The 20,422-nt window shown below is 37.0% G+C and overlaps 4 protein-coding genes and 3 non-coding genes across 7 annotated transcripts; 1 reads left to right on the top strand and 6 right to left on the bottom strand.

The window, feature by feature from the left end:
* The first annotated feature begins 122 nt into the window (after positions 1 to 122).
* LOC117789182 (telomere length and silencing protein 1 homolog) lies at positions 123 to 1,251 on the top strand. The gene is made up of 3 exons (XM_034628265.1): positions 123 to 312; positions 372 to 991; positions 1,054 to 1,251. The coding sequence occupies exons 1-3, from the start codon at positions 188 to 190 to the stop codon at positions 1,209 to 1,211; spliced, it is 903 nt and encodes a 300-aa protein (XP_034484156.1). The 5' UTR covers positions 123 to 187; the 3' UTR covers positions 1,212 to 1,251.
* Positions 1,252 to 1,414: 163 nt separating this feature from the next.
* On the bottom strand, positions 1,415 to 1,514 carry LOC117789292. Its single transcript, XR_004617857.1, has one exon. It is a non-coding gene; the product is annotated as a small nucleolar RNA Me28S-Am2634 (small nucleolar RNA).
* A 138-nt stretch (positions 1,515 to 1,652) lies between these two features.
* On the bottom strand, positions 1,653 to 1,750 carry LOC117789293. Its single transcript, XR_004617858.1, has one exon. It is a non-coding gene; the product is annotated as a small nucleolar RNA Me28S-Am2634 (small nucleolar RNA).
* Positions 1,751 to 1,887: 137 nt separating this feature from the next.
* Positions 1,888 to 1,985, bottom strand: LOC117789294. Its single transcript, XR_004617859.1, has one exon. It is a non-coding gene; the product is annotated as a small nucleolar RNA Me28S-Am2634 (small nucleolar RNA).
* Positions 1,986 to 2,198: 213 nt separating this feature from the next.
* LOC117789183 (60S ribosomal protein L23a) lies at positions 2,199 to 3,518 on the bottom strand. The gene is given in 4 exon segments (XM_034628266.1): positions 2,199 to 2,692; positions 2,694 to 2,873; positions 2,876 to 3,021; positions 3,402 to 3,518. Coding segments are annotated over 4 exon segments (756 nt in total). The 5' UTR covers positions 3,433 to 3,518; the 3' UTR covers positions 2,199 to 2,293.
* A 104-nt stretch (positions 3,519 to 3,622) lies between these two features.
* LOC117789185 (ras-related protein Rab-34) lies at positions 3,623 to 4,953 on the bottom strand. The gene is made up of 6 exons (XM_034628268.1): positions 4,706 to 4,953; positions 4,540 to 4,641; positions 4,420 to 4,484; positions 4,097 to 4,230; positions 3,811 to 4,036; positions 3,623 to 3,754 (listed from the first exon to the last, which is right to left on the bottom strand). The coding sequence occupies exons 1-6, from the start codon at positions 4,951 to 4,953 to the stop codon at positions 3,696 to 3,698; spliced, it is 834 nt and encodes a 277-aa protein (XP_034484159.1). The 3' UTR covers positions 3,623 to 3,695.
* A 1,183-nt stretch (positions 4,954 to 6,136) lies between these two features.
* On the bottom strand, positions 6,137 to 10,434 carry LOC117789177 (WD repeat-containing protein 78). Its single transcript, XM_034628258.1, has 5 exons — positions 10,249 to 10,434; positions 9,018 to 9,869; positions 7,440 to 8,023; positions 6,427 to 6,642; positions 6,137 to 6,356 (listed from the first exon to the last, which is right to left on the bottom strand). Exons 1-5 carry the CDS (start codon positions 10,432 to 10,434, stop codon positions 6,137 to 6,139), a joined length of 2,058 nt encoding a protein of 685 aa, XP_034484149.1.
* Between the last annotated feature and the right edge of the window lie 9,988 nt (positions 10,435 to 20,422).

The following is a 20,422-nucleotide window of genomic DNA, read 5'->3' as shown; positions in this document are numbered from 1 at the left end:
CCATAAATCCGGCTAATGGCAATATTCAATTTTTTTTTCTAGCAATCAAACTTTGAAAATAGCCAAGGCTAGCTATAAAATAGCTAAGTTGGCAACAGTGGCTGTTAGTACTCAATTGCAAATTGTAAACAAAAAGTGCGCAAATCCTATTTTTCTTGTATTAATTAATAGTTTAGTCATAAAAATAATGCAGACAGATGCAAAGAATGAAGTTGACGATGCTAAGCAGCCCACAAAAGTAGTTTTTAAGAAATCTAGCCGGAAAAACCTGCGCCAACGAAAGAATTCCGATGACGGTGATAAAGAGGAACAGTAAGTTTATTGTTTATATATGTTTTGTATGTAATTAATACAAATTATCTCAAAACCAGGCTCACTCTGGATGAGATCAAGGAGCGACAACGTTTGCGACAGCGTCCCAATGGTGTCAGTCTTGTGGGTCTTGCGCTCGGCAAGAAAGTCGCACCTGAGGAAGAATTGGCCATCAAGGATCCGTTTAATGTGAAAATGGGTGGCCTGGTCAACATGCAGACATTGAAATCGGGCAAAATGAAGGAAGCCGAGGATGCCTACGATGTGGGCATCGGTACACAGTTCTCAGCCGAAACAAACAAACGTGATGAAGACGAGGAAATGATGAAGTACATTGAGCAGGAACTGCAAAAGCGGAAGGGCGGCGGATCAGATGACAAGTCAGCTGATAATGATGACGCAGATGCTCATAAGTATCTTACACCCGAAGATGCAGCTCTCTATGCACTGCCCGACCATTTGCGACAGTCCTCGTCACACAGATCCGAGGAAATGTTATCCAACCAGATGCTCAATGGCATACCCGAGGTGGATCTGGGCATCCAGGCCAAGATACGCAATATTGAGGCAACGGAGGATGCCAAGCAGAAGCTGCTACAAGACGCAAAAAATAAAAAGGATGGACCCTCTCAATTTGTGCCCACCAACATGGCCGTTAACTTTATGCAACACAATCGCTGTAAGCTTATCCTTATCCATTGATCCTGCTGCTTCTATAAATTTATATATATTTTGTTGCAGTTAACATTGAGGATAACAACGAACAGCGCAGACGGAAACGTGAGGAGAAAGAAGGCAACAATAAATCAGCACATCATCAGACTAATCCCAATGGTGTCAAGCGAGCCACAGATGATTATCATTATGACAAGTTTAGAAAACAGTTTCGCAGATATTAAGTTGATATTTAATAAACAGTACAAATATTTTAAAAGAAAATTCAATCGCTTTATTTTTTAATCATAGAAAAAGTTTAGAAAAAGATTAGTCTGCTTTTGGGGTTGACATTCCTCAGTCAGTTCAGTTTATCAGTTGCTGAAATAAGAAAAGATGTGAATTGATTAGTTAAACTGTGGTAAAACAAGTTTCTTAATAAAAAGCTAGTTAATTAATCAGTTAGAGACAAAAATTGATTTCATAGCAACGAATGACTGAAGCTCAATGAGATTCCTACTCATTATATCATCATAATAAACTTAAAAATAACTATCGCAATAAAAATACACACCTTATAGATAAGACTGCTTTGTTGAATGACATATTCCTGTAGAAAACTGTAAATAATATAATAAAAATGCATAATTAGTTAAAGAATTTGGATAAAATATATATCTATTACAGATAATTTAGTCAGTAAGAGATAAAGTTAATTTCTTGGCAACGAATGACTGAAGCTCAGTGAGATTCCTACTCTAAAAATCATCATAATAAATCCAAAGAAAATAAATATATAAATACACACCTTATAAATAAGACATCCATTGTGGATTGGCAATTTCCTGTAGAAACCTGTAAAGTATAAAATAAAAACTCTGAATTAGTTGAGAAATTTGTTAAAGATGTTAAGTTATTACAGATAATTTAGTCAGTTAGAGATAAAGTTTATTTCATGGCAACGAATGACTGAAGCTCAGTGAGATTCCTACTCTAAAAATCATCAGAAAGCAACTGGAATAAGAAAAGTAAATTCAAATAATACACACCTTAAAAAGAAGTTGATAAACTGTTTAAGATAAGAAGGAAAACTGAAAAGAAAAATTAAATAGATTAGTTTAAGTCATTTATTAAATGAGTTTAAATTTACCTTTATCAAAGTGTTAGATAGTGGATATACCTGCAAATAACTGAAAAGAAAAGTAATAACAAATCCATAGCAAACAAGTTTGTTGTTGTTTTTGAGTGGTGTTTTTGTTGTTTGTTTATTATACCCAGACTCGAATCGTGTCAGCTTAGTTATTATTTTGTTTATAGACAAAAATGTTTATATGATGCCGATCTTGTTGGCGATATCCAGAGCATCGTAGTCACGCGCCAGGCGCACATAAGCCTTCTTCTGACCATCGGGACGGATCAGAATGTTAACCTTAGCCACCTTGATGTCGTACAGCTTACGGACCGCGGCACGCACATGGTTCTTGTTGGCGCGCAGGTGTGTGAGGAAGACCAGAGTGTTGTTATCCTCGATCTTCTTCATGGCTGCTTCCGTGGTCAACGGGTATTTGATGATGTTGTAAGCATCCATGCGATTCCTGGTTGGCACCGACTTCCTTGGGTATTTGGGATTGCGGGGCAACTTCAACGTTGTTGGACGACGGAAGTGCACATTGGTGCGGATCTTGCGCGTGCGTGTGCCAAAAGCACCCTTGACGATCTGTTGGCGATTGGGTTTTATGAAGTTATTATAGCAGTAAAAGTTATCTCACTGCCACCTTGGCGTTCGGCAGCCTTTGTGGCTGCTTGGCAGCCGCCTTCTTGGCAGCAGCTGTGACCTTTGGCTTCGTCACGGTCTTCTTCACGGCGGGCTTCTTAGCAGCAGCAGCTGCGGGCTTAGCGGCACCAGGCAGCTGGGCGGATTGGCAGCGGGCGCAGCAGCCTTCTTGGGTGCAGCAGCGGCAGCGGGTTTAGCTGCAGCTGGTGCCTCCTTCTTGGCAGCAGCGGGCGCCGCGGCGGCAGCCTTCTTCTGCTCTGGCTTCTTATCGCCAGGCTTCGCTGTAAATATAAATCACAAAAATTACACTAGTAAACAGAGCTGCAAAAAAGTTGGGTTATGCACGAATAAGCAAGCAATGCAGCAAGCAAATACAAACACACATTATTCACTATTTATATCTAACAATTGCATTTTAAATGTAAATAGTATCCATATTCAGCTTGTTTTAAACACTTTTCAGCCCATCTCACTTATTATACATTTAAAATCAATGTCGTCCGCACGTGGCGTAAACATGTCAACACATTTTGTCTAATTTTGCTTGAAATTTTACGTTAAACACATTTCTGCGCATTGCTACGCATGGCGCTTGCTTTAGTCTTGCTTTTCGTCATAATTTCACACATTTTTAATGCATTTTTATATGAAAAATGCTTACCGGATTTCTCGGTTGGCTTTTTAGGTGGCATTTCTACGAGAAAAAGAAATGAAAAGGAGAACTAAGGGGCATTGTCAAATCAGCGGAAACCAATTTTGACATAAGCGTGGCCAGACCTTGCAATAAGTGGCAGCGCCAAAAAGCGAGCAGTGGCAATAAAACGGCAACTTTGAATGAACAGTGGCAACGCTATGCATAATTGATAAAGATGGCAGAACTGGTTTTTGAATTTCAAAATGTTTATTTGGTATGCAGTTTATTAAAATTAGGAAAATATATAAGCTTAAGCGCATGTCAGCAGGCACAACCACTTTTTTGTTTGCCAGAGCGACTGCCAAAATAGCTGCGTAAATCTACAAATAAAATCTCTAATTATAATTTCTTTTGTTGAACAAATAATGTAGTTTACCAAATGTGTGCGATTTTTCTGTTGTCTGTGCCGTTGGTTGCGTAATTGTTGTGCTTAATGCTTTCAATTGTTGCTGCACTACTGCCTCAAAAGCCAGTGCGGCCAAACGTTGAAAGAACTCGGTAATTTTGAAACCAGAACGCGCTGAAACTGACCAGTATTCAGCTTGTAGCTCAGAGGCTGCCACACCCGCCACACGCTCCATGCGCATGAACTCCTCCTTGGTCTAGAAAGAAAGGGTTATTCAAATAAATTTATAATATATTTATTATTGTAAACTTATTACCAGCAGATCTGCTTTTGTGCCCACTAGGAATATCAAAGTATTTTGTGTCGTGTTGTAGTTTAGGGCATTGGATAGCCATCTCTTGGCGGATTCAAGGCTCTCCCGCTTGGACATGTCATAGGTGGCCACAATGACTGCAAGAAGGGAAATTAAAGAAATAAACAGAGACAGAAAGTAATAGTTATGAAAACCAAGTTAATATTGAAATTAAAGTTAAGGATCAAGAATTTTATTTAAAAATTAAAATAATAATTCATTCCGTAAGTTTGATTATGAAATTTAGGTATACAAAAAATATATATTAAAACCAATTCTCTACCCACCACTGGCATTGCGATAATAGGCGCCCGCTATGCACTTGAAACGCTCCTGACCCGCCGTGTCCCACCTAAAAATGGAGTTCAATTAATTTCCAGTGCATTATTTCCAATTTTGTTACATACATCTCCAGACTAAAGTTGTGACCGAGTATATTGAAATTCTCCAGCTCAAAATCGACGCCAATTGTGGCCTTATAATTCGACTGAAACTTGTCGTAGCAAAATCTATGCGAGGTGGTAAACAACAGTGACTCAAAACAGCAATGGACCGATGTAAATCACCACTCACCGATTCACGATCGCTGTTTTGCCCACGGCACAGTCACCCACAAAGATGACCTTGCAGGGTCGCAGCTTCGGTTTGCGTGGCAACTCCAACTGATAACGCAACTGCGGTGCAAAATCCTTGTCCCGACTAAAGGGCGTCTGGGCGGTGCTATAAGCGGGTGGCATGCGACGCAGATGAGTCCGTGGATCGTGCAGGGTCACGGTGGGCGGTGCGGGCAGCAATAGATTCTGACGCAGTAGATGTGGCATGTTGAATGTTGAACGCTAAAATTCCAACTGATAGCTCCAACTAGAGAAAACGGGAAAAACATTTGTGAGACACCACAGAAACCACACACAGGCCTCGACGTCACCAACAGCTTGAACTTGGCTTGGCTCAGTGCATATCAAGTGGCTATCAGGTGGCCCAAGGTACGAGTATTAGCTTTGTATGCAAATGCCAAACAGCTGATAATGGAGCCTTTAAACTGGGCCAACTTGCGATAGCAATGTGGAACACAGCTGAACTTAAGCTTGAAAAGTGTTTTCGATTAAGCATTCAGTCGAGTGGCATACAAGTATACAGAATCAATCAATGATATGGTGTTAAAGTATGAAAAAAATTCACAGTGATGACAAAAAAATTAAATTTTTTAAGCTAGTAAAATTTTGATGCAGACTAAATTAAGAGACCAAATAATGATCAAATTGATATTCCGCATAGAAATCGGTCAAGTTTTGGCAAAGTTATGGCTGTTTGAAGTTTGAGATAAAGTGTCAAGGGGTAGGTATGGAAAAAATTCACAGTGATGACCAAAAATGAAATTTTTTAAGCTAGTAATATTTTGATGCAGAATCAATTTAGGGGCCAAATAATGATCAAATTGATATTCCGCATGAAAATCGGTCAAGTTTTGGCAAAGTTATGGCTGTTTGAAGTTTGAGATAAAGTGTCAAGGGGTAGGTATGGAAAAAATTCACAGTGATGACCAAAAATGAAATTTTTTAAGCTAGTAATATTTTGATGCAGAATCAATTTTGGGGCCAAATAATGATCAAATTGATATTCCGCATGGAAATCGGTCAAGTTTTGGCAAAGTTATGGCTGTTTGAAGTTTGAGAACAGGTGTCAAGGGGTAGGTATGGAAAAAATTCACAGTGATGACCAAAAATGAAATTTTTTAAGTGCATAATGTTTTGATGCAGAGTCAATTTAGGGGCCAAATAATGATCAAATTGATATTCCGCATGGAAATCGGTCAAGTTTTGGCAAAGTTATGGCTGTTTGAAGTCTGGTAAAACCTTGGAGTAGCAACTTTACAAGTCAAATTTTTTTCCAAATAATGATTTAAGTAATATTCAGTATAACAATCGGTTAGTTTAAGGCAGGAATATAACTTTTTACTTTTTCTATATTAAAGAATTGATAGAGTACAATAAATTTCCTTAAATTTCATTGCATTGTCGTAAGCTTCTCGCCACGTGGATATCCAAAGTGTCCAACGCTCTTGACCTGCTGCTTCAGAGCCGGCTCCAAGGACAGAGCCTTGTAGATTGCTCGCTTCAGCTGCCTGTACTGAAAGTGCGGTGGGAAGGGCATATCCTCAAAGGACAACATTAACAGATTGCCGGCCTCGTTGCCCACAGCCAAGGAGCTGCCACAATGTGCAAAGCTGTAGTTGGGAGAGAGAGATGGGAAATGGAGTGGAAAATACGGAAGTAAATTGTTGAAAATACACTCACCGAAAAGTCGTATAACAAATCTTGGCATCAATTGTGGTGGATGAGACAGGTTTAAGGGTGCTGTAGCGTAGATCCCAAATATCAACTGTGGTGTGACTGAGGGACACCAATATAGTCGAGTGGGTGCGACTCCAGCGAGCACAATGAACTGGCGATAGATGATGTTGCAGTGTAATCACTGGTGAAATTATACCAGCTAACCAGATTCGAATGCACCTGCAAATGGATGAGAGTATGAGCTGGAGATGCTAACCAAAGTAAGTGATCTTGAAAATTTAAACTTTTCCAGAATTCTAGTCGATTTTTTATCTATATTCGTTTAATTTGTCTTATTTAATAGAAAAGTATTATATTATTTGGCAGCATATATAATCGTTTAATTTGTCTTATTTAATAGAAAAGTATTATATTATTTGGCAGCATTTAATATAATTAAAGATCTCTTTTGATCACAAGCACTGCTTCAGTTTTTCCCCTATCAAAAAAATACGTCAACTATCCCAATTATCTAATTAGATCTTGATCTCTACTCAGCTTAGATTTTTTCCGTCTTTTCCTCCAGATTCTTCTAAAAATAAGTCTTGATCTCTACTTTAGCTTTGATGCTACACACTTTTAAAACCTTGTCGAGCATATTATAATATATATTTAAAGCTTATCTTATAAATATGATAATAAAGGGAATTAAATTCTCTGATATCCTTGTCCCAATTCATTTAAGATCTTGATTTCAATATATTCCTCAGTCTTTTTTAACAAATATATAGTATATAAATTTTTTCTAGCTTTGATATTAGATATTGAAAGTTGAAGTTGAAGAGTGGAGTATTGTTTTTAATTTAAGCCATGCTTTTTTCCGCTTTTTACTTCTCCAAGTTCGAACTCAGATATTACTTTATTATACAATCGATTTCTTTCCCTTTTACTATTCTGAATAAATTCTGTATATATCATTTTTCAATCTCAATTCTAGCCTCAGTTCCATTATTTTTTTCCCTGCCAAGTTGACTCACCAATCACTGCCGCAGGTCAGATACAACTTGGGTGACCAGGGGGAGAAGTCCATGCAGACAGCGGGGGATTCATGCACCTGACGCAGCTCCAGATGCTGCAGAGGATAGTTGGTGGAGCACTTGTAGAGTGTGCCCTCGTCGGTGAGCACATAGTAAATATCCGACTGCACAGGATCAAGCACAAGTTCCAGACACTGCGGATGACGATTAGCAAGCAGAGGAACTTGTTGAGCTGGACGCTGCAGAGGAATCCCCTCCAGCTCACCCTCGGCACGCTCAAAACGTTGATGCTCGAAGCCCAAAAGATGCGGACTGTTGATCAGCTGATATTTGGTAATAGCTCCTGCCTGGGAGGCGGCTAAAAAGGGCGTGATCTCAACCTCTCCGCTCACATCTCCGTCGCTGCGTTGGATCCATTGAATGGCCGTGACGGGTTCAAAGTGCACGGAGCTGTTGCGTTGGGAAATGGCCAGCGGGGGTTGATCTGGTTGAGAAATATCGCGCACTTCGATGTTACCATTGTGCAGGCCAATGGCCAAAAGTTGTGGAGAAGATGGCGAAAATTTAACGGTTACAACGGGTACCTTTTAAGAGGGTTGTAAATTTGAATGAAGGTGAAAGAAGTTTTAATAAAATCGATGTTTGTTCGATGTTTTCAAATCTATTGGATTTTAATAAAAAATAAATATTTCAATCTTTTGCAATGTTAATAATTGATCGACTATACATTTTCTATCAACTTAAATTGTATAAACTACTGTATCTTTATTATAATTATCAACAAAAGATATATTTATTAGATTTCATAGAATGTAAGTGATGAATAATATTAAAAAAAACGTTAATATGTAAACAAAAATTCTTTGATAAAAAAAAAATATACATATTTTATATATTTAATTAGAAAAATTTGTAAACTTAAAATTAAAATAAATTAAAAAAAAACGATAGTTACTTGAATTTAATTTTTGATTAAGTGGAAAGTAACCGTTACCCATGAATCGGTTACAAATCGGTTTTTACAGTTATCGGTGTAATAAAAAATAGCAAGCTAGTAAAATTTTGATGCAACATCAATTTAGAGACCAAATAATGATCAAAATGATATTCCGCATGAAAATCGGTCAAGTTTTGGCAAAGATATGACAGTTTGAAATTTGAGATAAGGTGTCAAGGGGTAAGTATAGAAAAAATTCCCTGTGATGACAAAAAATGAAATTTTTTAAGTTCATAATGTTTTGATGCAGAATCAATTTAGGGGCCAAATAATGATCAAATTGATATTCCGCATGAAAATCGGTCAAGTTTTGGCAAAGTTATGGCTGTTTGAAGTTTTAGAAAAGTGTCAAGGGGTAGGTATGGAAAAAATTCACAGTGATGACCAAAAATGAAATTTTTTAGGTGCATAATGTTTTGATGCAGAATAAATTAAGAGACCAAATAATGATAAAATTGATATTCTGCATGAAAATCGGTAAAGTTTTGGCAAAGTTATGGCTGTTTGAAGTTTGTTTAAAGTTTGGAAGGGATTTCAATCGGTTAATACCGGTTAAAGGTTTGTTTCTTTTACATTCCTACCTTGTAATTATAGCAACGTTCCGGATTCACCGGATTCTTGATATTCCAGACATAAACAAAGCCACGACGCATTGGAGCCGATAACTGGGCAAAGGTATAGATGCCATAGGATACGGCCATAATGTCCCCATTGTTGGGACAGAAGCTCACAGCGGTCACAGCCTGACGCACGGATGCCACCGGAGAGGGTGGACTTAGACGCCAGAGCAGTCGCAGGCGATACTTGAACTGGACATCCTCGGCAAAGGGATCGGGTGGCGTCATATTGCGAAAGCGTCGCTGCTCGGGCTCAAACACATTGCTGGCCAGGATGCGCATGGTCAGCATGAGGGCAAGTCGAAAGCTGGGCAGGCTATTGATAGCCACAAACTGATCCACGCCGCCAACTTTATAGGTGGTTACCTGCATCTCCTGTTCGCCTTGAACCTGCACCTTTTTGGTGGATGCCTCCAGATCTTTATAAGTGTCAAACATCTCAAAGTTGGACACATAGGAGGCGACATGATCTGTGCACAGACGTTCCGTGTTCACCAGTCGTGATTTCTTTAAAGCCGTCAACGTTTGTGTATCGGCATCGACAGTACGCCGGGATTTATCCGTGCCCGCCAACAATTCCTCGTAACGTTGATTATCCGCCAGCACCTGACGACCCTCCTCGCTGTCCCGCTCCGCCGTCATGCTGGGACGCTCGAAGAGCACCACCAGAGGCGTCTTCCGCAGCAGCACCTTGATAAAGGGCGTGGCAGGCGGTTTGCCGGACTTACAGGCACTTCTGCCAACGGGTGCAAATTTCACTTTTTCCGTTTTGGCAGCGGGTTTATCGCCTCCCAACTGCAGCTTATACAGATTGATCTGCCAGGAATTGAAGATTAATTTAGGAACATATCAAAATATTGATATCATACTTTTCGGGAGTTCAATATATGCATTCTTGGATTTTTATATACGCTTTACTCCTTACAGAAAAATCCTGTAATCCGGAATAAATTATTCCCGACCTGTTTCAAAAGTTAGCTACTCGGGGAATGCCTTAAATAGAGTACGAAATATTTAATTTAAGTTCGGTTCGTTAGGAATTTTTCCACTTTAATGAAATATTATAGATTTTTTAAACTATTTTAAAACTGTCACATAAATTTCCTAAACTTAACAGGGATATCCTGAACCATTTTTTGTAAGCTTCAATTTTAAAATAATATTTTTATATTTTTAGTGATTGTTTTACACTTACTCCCAGTGCAATGTCATCGAGGGAAGCTCTCATTACGCATTTGGTGCGATATTCCGGAGTGCGCAGTTTTTGAAGTTGCAACTGATCCGATTCCGTGGCCGTTTTCATCAGCGGATGATTCAGGATCATCTGACTAAGCTGCTGGAAATCCGCAGCTCGATAATCCTGTTTTAATATTCTGGACATCTTTTTGTGTCTTTGCTTAACTGCAGAAATTCAGATTTCACTCGTTAAGTTACTTTGTTAAGGGAGTTGACATGGCAACCAACCTATGTATATTGGTTATATTGTTGCCCCAACCACGCACCCGTTGTTATGTGTTATGTGGCAGTGTTACAGGTTGTTGCACATCTGCACACATGAATATTCATTCTTATAACAATTTCGAGGCACGCAAGCGCAAAGAAATCTGGCAATAGTTAAGTGTGGTAATTCGATAATACTCCTACGTACTTACAATAATAATATAACGCTAAATTTTTAATAAATGTGAGCCTACTAGGCAACCATTGTCTTTCTTTTATAGGTTTTTTGTTATTAATGAAAAATGTACAACTTGGAATAAGCAAATAAATTTTTCAGGAAATTGTATATAATCCTTACATCTATTATACCACTTTATTAAATCACTTTAAATATTTCCCGTACTTTCCTCTTAACACTTTATCTCAAACTTCAAACAGCCATAACTTTGCCAAAACTTGACCGATTTTCATGCGGAATATCAATTTGATCATTGTTTGGCCCCTTAATTGATTCTGCATCAAAATATTACTAGCTTAAAAAATTTCATTTTTGGTCATCACTGTGAATTTTTTCCATACCTACCCCTTGACACTTTTTCTGAAACTTCAAACAGCCATAACTTTGCCAAAACTTGACCGATTTTCATGCGGAATATCAATTTGATCATTGTTTGGCCCCTTAATTGATTCTGCATCAAAATATTACTAGCTTACTAAATTTCATTTTTGGTCATCACTGTGAATTTTTTCCATACCTACCCCTTGACACTTTTTCTGAAACTTCAAACAGCCATAACTTTGCCAAAACTTGACCGATTTTCATGCGGAATACAATTAAGATCATTATTTGGCCCCTTTATTGATTCTGCATCAAAATATTACTAGCTTAAAAAATTTCATTTTTGGTCATCACTGTGAATTTTTTCCATACCTACCCCTTGACACTTTTTCTAAAACTTCAAACTGCCATAACTTTTCCAAAACTTGACCGTTTTTCATGCGGAATATCAATTTAATCATTATTTGGTCCCTTAATTGATTCTGCATCAAAATATTACTAGCTTAAAAAATTTCATTTTTGGTCATCACTGTGAATTTTTTCCATACCTACCCCTTGACACTTTTTCTAAAACTTCAAACAGCCATAACTTTGCCAAAACTTGACCGATTTTCATGCGGAATATCATTTTGATCATTATTTGGTCCCTTAATTGATTCTGCAACAAAATATTTTTAGCTTAAAAAATTTCATTTTTGGTCATCACTGTGAATTTTTCTACGTACTTTTCCCTTGATAAACTTATCACTTGGCCAAAACTTAGCCGATTTTCATGCGGAATATCATACTGATCATTGTTTTGCCTCTTTATAAACACAGCATCAAAATTTAGTTTTTGTACTGTCTAACGTTCGTTTTAAGCTTTGTGATAAAGTATTTCTAAAAAGTGTATAAAGTGGTTGATTATGATGACTTGCATGGTTCACAGAGTGCAAGCAAAGCTATCTGTTTTTTTTTTTTTTTTGAATTTTTGTTGTGAATAATGAAGCTTCCGCGACCTGTGCAAGAACAACACACACACATACATACACGTGCATACATATGTATGTATGCATGTTGCTTTGACCTGTCACAAAAAAAAGAAGTTTCGTTTAAAATTTGTATAGCAATTAGACGCAGAGTAAAGCAATTTAACAGTGCCGCCACATAGATAAATATGTATGTATGCATATATAGCAATAGAAAGGGTCTTTAATTCCGCCACAAGTTGAAAAAGAAGTTGTCTTATGTTAATTTGCCTTTATGCTTCGCTACGCTGATTCGCTTAATGAACAGGCAGCGGTGGTGGCAGCGACGCGACGTCGGCAGAGCTGGAGCAGCGGCAGCGCAGCAAGTGCAATATGTCAAATAGACAGACAAGCAGCGAAATGATGAAGAAGAAGAAAAGGTTTTCCGCACATTGCATGTTGGTCAGAAGCAAAAAAAAACATAGAAACATAAAGTCGCCTTCGTTCATGATATAAACGCATCAAGCGTAAAGCAATAAAGGTGCAAGCAAACAAAATGCAATACAGCAATAACAACAACAAAAACAATATTTAAAGAAATGCAGCTTTAAATCCGCTTTGCGTGCATTATGAACTTTGCACGGGCGAGAGAGCAGGCAAGCAAAAAAAAAAATCGCGCCCGCTTGTTACACTTTTGGGGCAAAAACCAACAGCAACAACAATTGGCAGACTTGGGCAGAGGACAGCGCGACGCGTCGCTGCAGTCAACGTCGACTTCGCTGCGCACAGTGCTTAAAAGTGCAATAGGTGGCAGCGCTGACGTCATGAATTTGCAAATAATTAATTTGTGTTTATTTTTGGCTGCTAAAAAGTTTATATAACAAATGCAATCTATTGAAATCGTAATTAAATAATGGCAGAAAAAAAAAATTTATTATGTCTGAAGTATTGCCAATAAATTGTGCTTAAATTACATTTTAATAATGTGAGCAACAACAAACACAAATGGCGAACTCGGGCAGAGGACAACGTCACGTCGCACCGTGGGGTCTTTGTTCATTTTCCTTTGTTAAAATCATATCTTTCAAACTAATAAAGATATTTAAAAAAATTAAAATGCAGTATTATTTTCGGTGAATATTAACAAGTGTAAATACCACAAAATTTAATTTTTATATAAATATTTTATATTTTCGAAAATTTTCCTTATTTGTCGCGACGTCAGCTTCGCGGCGCACAGTGCTTAAAAGCAAAGAGAGTGATAAATAATTAATTTGCTTTATTTTGCGATAGTAAAATTTTGAAAAACTTGAAATACCGAATTAAATGTACTGCAATCGTTACCAACTAACTGCAGACAATAATAAATGACTCAAGTCAATGCAATCAATTGTCAAAAGTTGTTGGCACACCATTAACGAATTAAGTACTGCACTTTTAATAACTAAAAAAATAAAAATTGAACTCATATCTAACCTTTAATTGATCGAATTTAACGATCATCGAATTGTCCACACCTTGAAAATCGTAAAGTTTAATGGCTACAAGTTCATCTAACACACACATTCTGCTGAACAGTGTCTTTCAAACGCTTTTACGTTCATTCATATCGTTTTTACACCTGTTTTATGCTTCCACTGGCCCCAATGTGCGAGGGGCGCTGCCAGCGTTAACGTTAACGCCAACGCCAACGCCAAGCAGCGACGCGTCAGTTGGGTGTAACATACATATTTTCTTTTTTCCCATTTTTTTTCTTCTGCTCATTTTTGTTTTTGTTTTTTTTTGGTTTTGTTCGAGCGGTTGCCGAGCGATACCGCCGCGTTTAAGCCATGTTCACAAAACCGACTTTTATTCGTTAATTAACCGTCGTGAGGCGCAGACCGCGTGAAACCCGCTTAACGGAAGTCCACACATAAGCGGAGCTTTTGCGGAAACTTCAAATGTGAGGGCGCAAAAAAATATATAGTGACTTCAATTCGAGAGACTTTGATTTGCCACCACCTGTGGCACGCTCGCTCTCACTGACGCGCTCTCTCTTTCTCGCAGCGCCGGTTTGTCGTTCTCGTTCCCATTCTCGTTGCGGCCGCTTTTCACTCTTTCACTTGGCTGTCAGAGTCACAGTGTTGCATGTGAATGCAGGTGGCACGTGCGCCGTGTGCTTTTCCCTAACGATTTCGTCGGTGACTTCTGCGCTTTACGCTGTGGCGCGTGCGCCGGCAACTTAACAAATTACGCGTTTAAGACAGTATAATTTATAATAATTTTTATAATACAATTTATTATAAATTTGTATTATAATTTTATGCAAATTTCGCGTGTGTCAAATTTAGCAATAAACACCCGCATTTAAAGCAACCACTGTGCCTGTCTTATCAGCAACATCAGCAACTATAAAATGCTATTTTGGAAGCGTCTCTGTCGACCTCAAGGCGAGTCAACGGCGACGACTACAGCACTACCATCATCATCATCATCGTCAGCTTCAACGTCAAGAGGTAAGTTTTTTGGCATATTTTTTATATACTAGACACAACCACGCCCCTTTCTTTAAAAACGCCCACGCGGCGCCTAATCAAATTGTTAAATATGCACAAACAAATATCAAAAAAAAAAATAAATAAATATTGTGAAAGAGCATAAACATTTTATATATCTTGAGTTTTAGTTTCAGTTTTAGTTTTGATTTTGATTTTGAAGTCGTCGTTTTTTTTTGTTTTTTATCGCTGTACACGAAATCCGTGCGCCTCATTTGCATAATTTGCATCTTAAAATTGTTTCGGTTTCTGTTTTTATTGACTGGTTTATTGATTTCATTTTGTGATGTCGTTCGCTATTCGCAGCTCCAACTCCATAGCCTCCAAACCCAACTTAATGCTTCCCCCATCCAACCCATCCTAACTTACGTAGTCACTCGTCTCTGAGACGGTCTCGCATAATAAATTACTATCAAATTTTATCACCTACAAAAGACGCTGGGTGAGCAGACAAATGCGTGAAGCAGCTCATCCCATTGAGCCATAATGAATAATATCTTGTATGTAAATATTGTTGTTTTTTTCTTTTTTCTTTAAGTTCTCAGTTCTGATTATCCTGGGTGGGTTTTCGTGTGCCAAAAGATTTATGAATGACTTTGGCATGTTTAACATAATTATGCAGGCATATCTTAAGATTTCGATCCACAAGATCAATCTTAATAGAACTGGATTGCTTGAGCAATTTATTATTTACAAGTGTAGGCCGACGTATTTGAATATCTAGAATTATAGATAAGTTTCTTAACGAGCTGTAAAACTATGGCTAGTAGACATAAAATTTGTCATTAGAATTTGCACATACCATTATACATTTTTTTTCTCGCATTTTAATGTGCTCAGCGCATAAAAATATCATCATATAATTTTATTGGCTTTTTAACGATTATTGTTTAATTTGAAGATACATATTTTAAAGATACAGATCTTAATGATATAACTATAGATGAGTTTATGCAAAAGATATCTGGTTTGCTAATGCTTACATTTTTAAAACCCGAAACATAGAATAAATATAATGCTATAACTCTACGTATTATATCGTTTGAGTAGGAGACCATAGATAATATAAAACATCTATGGTCTCCTACTAAAAACTTATCTACAGTTCTATAAAAAATGTAGTATAATTCCTAATTCAGTATAAAATACATAACTTAAAGAAAAACTAAAAAAACAATTATTAAAAAATTGCAAAACTATCGCTATTACTATCGTTTGAGTATATAAGATATACAAATCTTAAAGAGAAAGATAGAAATTTTGTCATAATTTAAGGTGGAACATATATTTATGTGTACAGGTTTTTAAAAGTACTATCGTTATACTATTGTTTAATTAGGTGAAGAAACATAAATGCTAATTTTGACAAGTGAATACTAAAAAATTGTTTTCATATAATACACACACGTACTAATATAATTTTTTTTTTCATATAATACAAATCCTTTAAATAACATATGTAATTTTCTTTAAATTCGTACCTCGATACGATAGTTTTTGCAACTCTAGTCTCCTCTCTCTATTCTTTAATACCCACTCGTACTAATATATTTTTTTTTTTCATATAATACAAATCCTATAAATTATTTATGTGATTTGCTAAAATAACTTGCCTCGATAGTATATACGATAGTTTTTGCAACTCTAGTCTCCCCTCTCTATTCTTCAGCCCTTTCGCTCGATCGGATGCAAATGTCAATTCGTATTCCCTTCAGTTTGGACAAGTATGGACCACAGTGTTGCATGTGGCGGTGATTGTGGCGGTGGCTCCATTCACAGCGGCTGAGCTGTCATTTGTTGTACCATAACTTTTCAGCTAACTGTCGCCGATTCCTTTGCCTTGCCACCTTCGCTTGTCCCTTTCTTGGTTTTATGTGTGTTTTTTTTATATTTTATTTTGGTCAACATGACTTTGACTTGTGGTAATTTGATGTTAATGACACTCATCAGGCAGAGGCAGCAACAAAAGTGACATCGACACCGCAAACCCCGCTTCCACACTCTATTCCCCTCATTCTCTCTCTCTCTCTCTCATTCCAGGGCACACTTAATACGATTCTAGTAGATCGCCGCAACATTTTTATGTTCATTTTTTTTTTATTCCTCTCTTTGCTTTCCTCATAATCGGCTTAGGTATGAGAGAGTATCGGTCTGTCTGTCTGTCTGTCTGTCTGTCTTTTTGTTGCCTTGGCGTTGACACTTTTGGCTAGGCATTCTTGTTATTATCGTAGTTCGTGTCTTGAGTCTACTGTTTGTCGTAACGCCATCAAGTTGCATGTTTTATGTGCATCGTAAAGCGACTTTGAAACGATATGCGTATAAAAATGAGTTCAGCATTTTGTTGTGACATTTTTATGAGTTTCTCTCAGTTTCTCACTCTTTTTTTATCCATGCTACAAAATAGTTGTGGACATTTAGAAGTCCAAAAATATCAATATATTTATAGAGAATTTTAGGTTTTTTTTTAATAATATTTAAAATTAATATTAAAAACTAAAATTCAATAAAATTTAAGCTAGCATTAAACTTTCTGGAGATACATTAACTAAACACACAAAACTCTCCAAGTATATCAAATCTTCTAAAAGAAAATCTCTCAAAAAAATATATTATAGCCAAAAATATAAATATAAATATTTTCATCAGTATCTCAACTTTACTTAAAAAAAATATATATATTAAAAAATATCGCCCAAAAATATCGATATATGCGTAAATATTTGATCAATAACACTAATGTGATATAAACAGGAGAACAGAACGCGCAATCTACAGAATCTGCTGCTTCCTTGCTGTCTTTACTTGACTCTGCAAATTGCACATAAATTACAAGAAAGAAGAGAGGGCAAAAAAGAAAAGAATTGGTCGCAAAAGCTGCGCCTACACCATCATTATCAGCTTGTAAATAAAAAGACTTTATCAATCGTTAAGCCAGAGGCGATGGCAGCTTATAAAAAAAATATAAAGAGTAGAGGAATAGAGAGGTAGAGAGAGAGGGGAGCAGACAATTGTGGCCTGAAACCAGCTCTCTCACCTAATAACATAAAAGTTATCGAAATGCCAAAAGAGGAGACTACACAGTCTGAGCAAGACAGACAGAGAGAAAGAGAGAGAGAGAGGGAGAGAGAGGCAGGCTAAGTACAAATATTTTTATTATTTATGATTTTACAGATCAGCATATTGCTCAATAATTTTTACCGATACGAGCCAACAAAATAACTTTCAAATTATATAGTCCTCCCGCTCTTTGGTAAATTCCCTCCCCAAACTGCGTTTAAGTGCGCCAATTTTGAAATTATTGTCGGCTGCGTATGCAGATAATCGTGACCTGTTGCTTCAAGTGTATACATATATATATAAATTTATATATAAAGATGCAGGCTACAACTTCTGCTTCTTCTGGTTGCAGGCCAATAACTCAGACCTGGCCAAATACCACGAATAAATTGCTGTGCCAAAGTATTTCTTTTTATTATATTTTTTTTTGATTAGTAACTCTACTCCTTTGCTAGTGATTTGTTTCAACAACTTGTCTATTATGACACATTAATTTAATTACTCAATTTGGCATAGTTCTTTTAGTTTTTAGGCCCAAAAAAAACAGAAAAAACTAGAAGTTGGCCAGCAACTATTTGGGGCAGCTTCATATTTTCCCATAAATTATGCGAGACCAAGAGAAAATTACTTTAAAATTTATGGCATTTCGTGGGGATCTCTCTCTCTCTCTCTGTCTCCTTCTCTCCTTGACTACTTTGGGATCATCCTCATCCCTTCGTGTATCTTTTTTATACGCTGATTTGACCCTTTTTATTTTAGCGATTTATGTGCAGGCTGTGAGAACAGGTAAAGTTTGTTGCAGTGTCTGGTGCTTTATGCTGCATGCCGCATGTACAAGTTGCATGCCGCATGGGGCAGTGATATTCACAAATAACGTGTTTCGGCTCTTCTGCTTGTTGTTGCTGCTGTTGTTGTTGCTGTTGTTGTTGCAAGTGGGCGGGTCATTGGATCTGGAAAGTTCGCACGATTGATGATCGACTCAATGACGGACTGACGAATCCACTGACGAATCGACAGACAGACAGTTGCGATGACGCCGTCCTGTCACCGCTTTGACATAGCCATTTATGTAATTATACACACACTCTCGCACACACTCGCCGACCATATCACAAAGCGATCGCGATCGTTTCGAACCGAGCTTGTAATTATTTTCTACTTAATCTTCATCACATGCTCAACATGTCGAAAACCTAAGCGAATTGACGCGTTGCATTCAACTTCAAAACTTTACCAAAAAAAAATAAAAAGGAAATTTGTTGTTGTTGGTGTTGCATTCAATGTTTATCGATTTGATCACACCTGAACTGATAGAACTGCCTTAACACTCCAGTGAACTTAACACCACACAAAATGTTGGAATTACCATGACAAATCTTTAATAGATTAACTCACATTTAAAATAAATATTTTAATTGAAATATAAAATGTTGAAACTGTTGCGTTTATTTTCTCATTCTGCTTAAAACCCATTGTTAGAGTCGTGTAAATAGAGTTATATAATCTGAGAATGTTAATGAAATCAATATATATATTTTTGAAAATTAAATTGAGAATTATATAATTTGCAAATTTTAATGAAATCAATAAATTCTTGATAATGAAAGTGAAGAAAACTTCTGTAGAGTATTAAGAAACAATAATGAATTCTCAAATGGGATGTTTATGGGTTTATGGGCAAAAAATTAGACAATTAAAAATGGATACATTCCGAAAGAAAGTACACTGATTACAAATAAGGGTTTCTAAAGTCATAAATAGTCGGAATAAATCGAGGAACAAAAATTCTAGGATCAACTCGACGAGCTTTTATAAGATATTTCTAGAAACACAAAGAATTAAAATATGTGAATCAAAGAATACATTTGAACCTATAATATGTATAATTTATTAAGGGAGTATGACTAGCTATATTAACAGCTTGTATTACTTTCATCTTTCTACAAAATATGTACATATTTGAGCACTTGCAGCACAAAAGTCACGTAATCAACAAATCACAGTGAATAATCGCCGTCTCGTGATTTGTGCTCTCATTTGTGGCATCGCTGCCTGTGATGGAGGCACGTTCAATGCGTCCAAAAGTGAAAATGAAATGGCCAAATAAATGTGCGTGTGCATTGTGCCGTGGGTAAAGATCTGCCAAAGAGTCTCCACCTGCGCCAACCAGCGTGTTTCATTGTTTCACTGCTTGCCACACTGCTTGCCCCACTGTCTGCCCCACTGTGGTTGTAGCTGCATATCAGGTGTTTAAAGGTTTTACAAAACAATCGCCGCATGCAGATGAAGAGAACGTGAACGTGCCTTGGGTATCTGTGGCAAGTTCGATATTGTTGTTGTAGTTGTAGCTGTTCTTCTTCTCCTTCTTGTTGTTGTTGTTTCTGGTGCTCTTAAGCCCTTGCAGAGAGTATATTCATTTTGTCACATAATGTGCAACGCATTTAAAAAAATACATGGCACACACCTTAAAGTACATATATCCTGATTTACAAAAATATATATAGTATATTTTTATAATATATAGTATATTTTTGTAAATCAGGATATATGTAAAGCCAGGACTTTTTCAATGTAAATTAGTTCTTTAGCTTTAGCTTTAGCTTTAGGTAGTACATATGTAGGAATTTGTCGGATCGGCTTGCTATATTATACATAAACATTTTTGACATAGGAACAATCGGTTAAACATCAAACTTAAGTATGTATTTTTGTTCTATTTTTTAAAGATATAGTAACAAATTTCATACAATTTCCTTCAGGAACTGTGCTTTATATGCTGTCCAAATTTGGGTAGAATCGGATTACTATATCATATTGCTCCCAAAGGAACGC

This window comes from Drosophila innubila (assembly GCF_004354385.1).
Source record: "Drosophila innubila isolate TH190305 chromosome 3L unlocalized genomic scaffold, UK_Dinn_1.0 0_D_3L, whole genome shotgun sequence".
Taxonomy (NCBI): domain Eukaryota; kingdom Metazoa; phylum Arthropoda; class Insecta; order Diptera; family Drosophilidae; genus Drosophila; species Drosophila innubila.
Note: the sequence above shows the minus strand (reverse complement) of the source record. Positions and strands in the feature narration are given on the sequence as shown.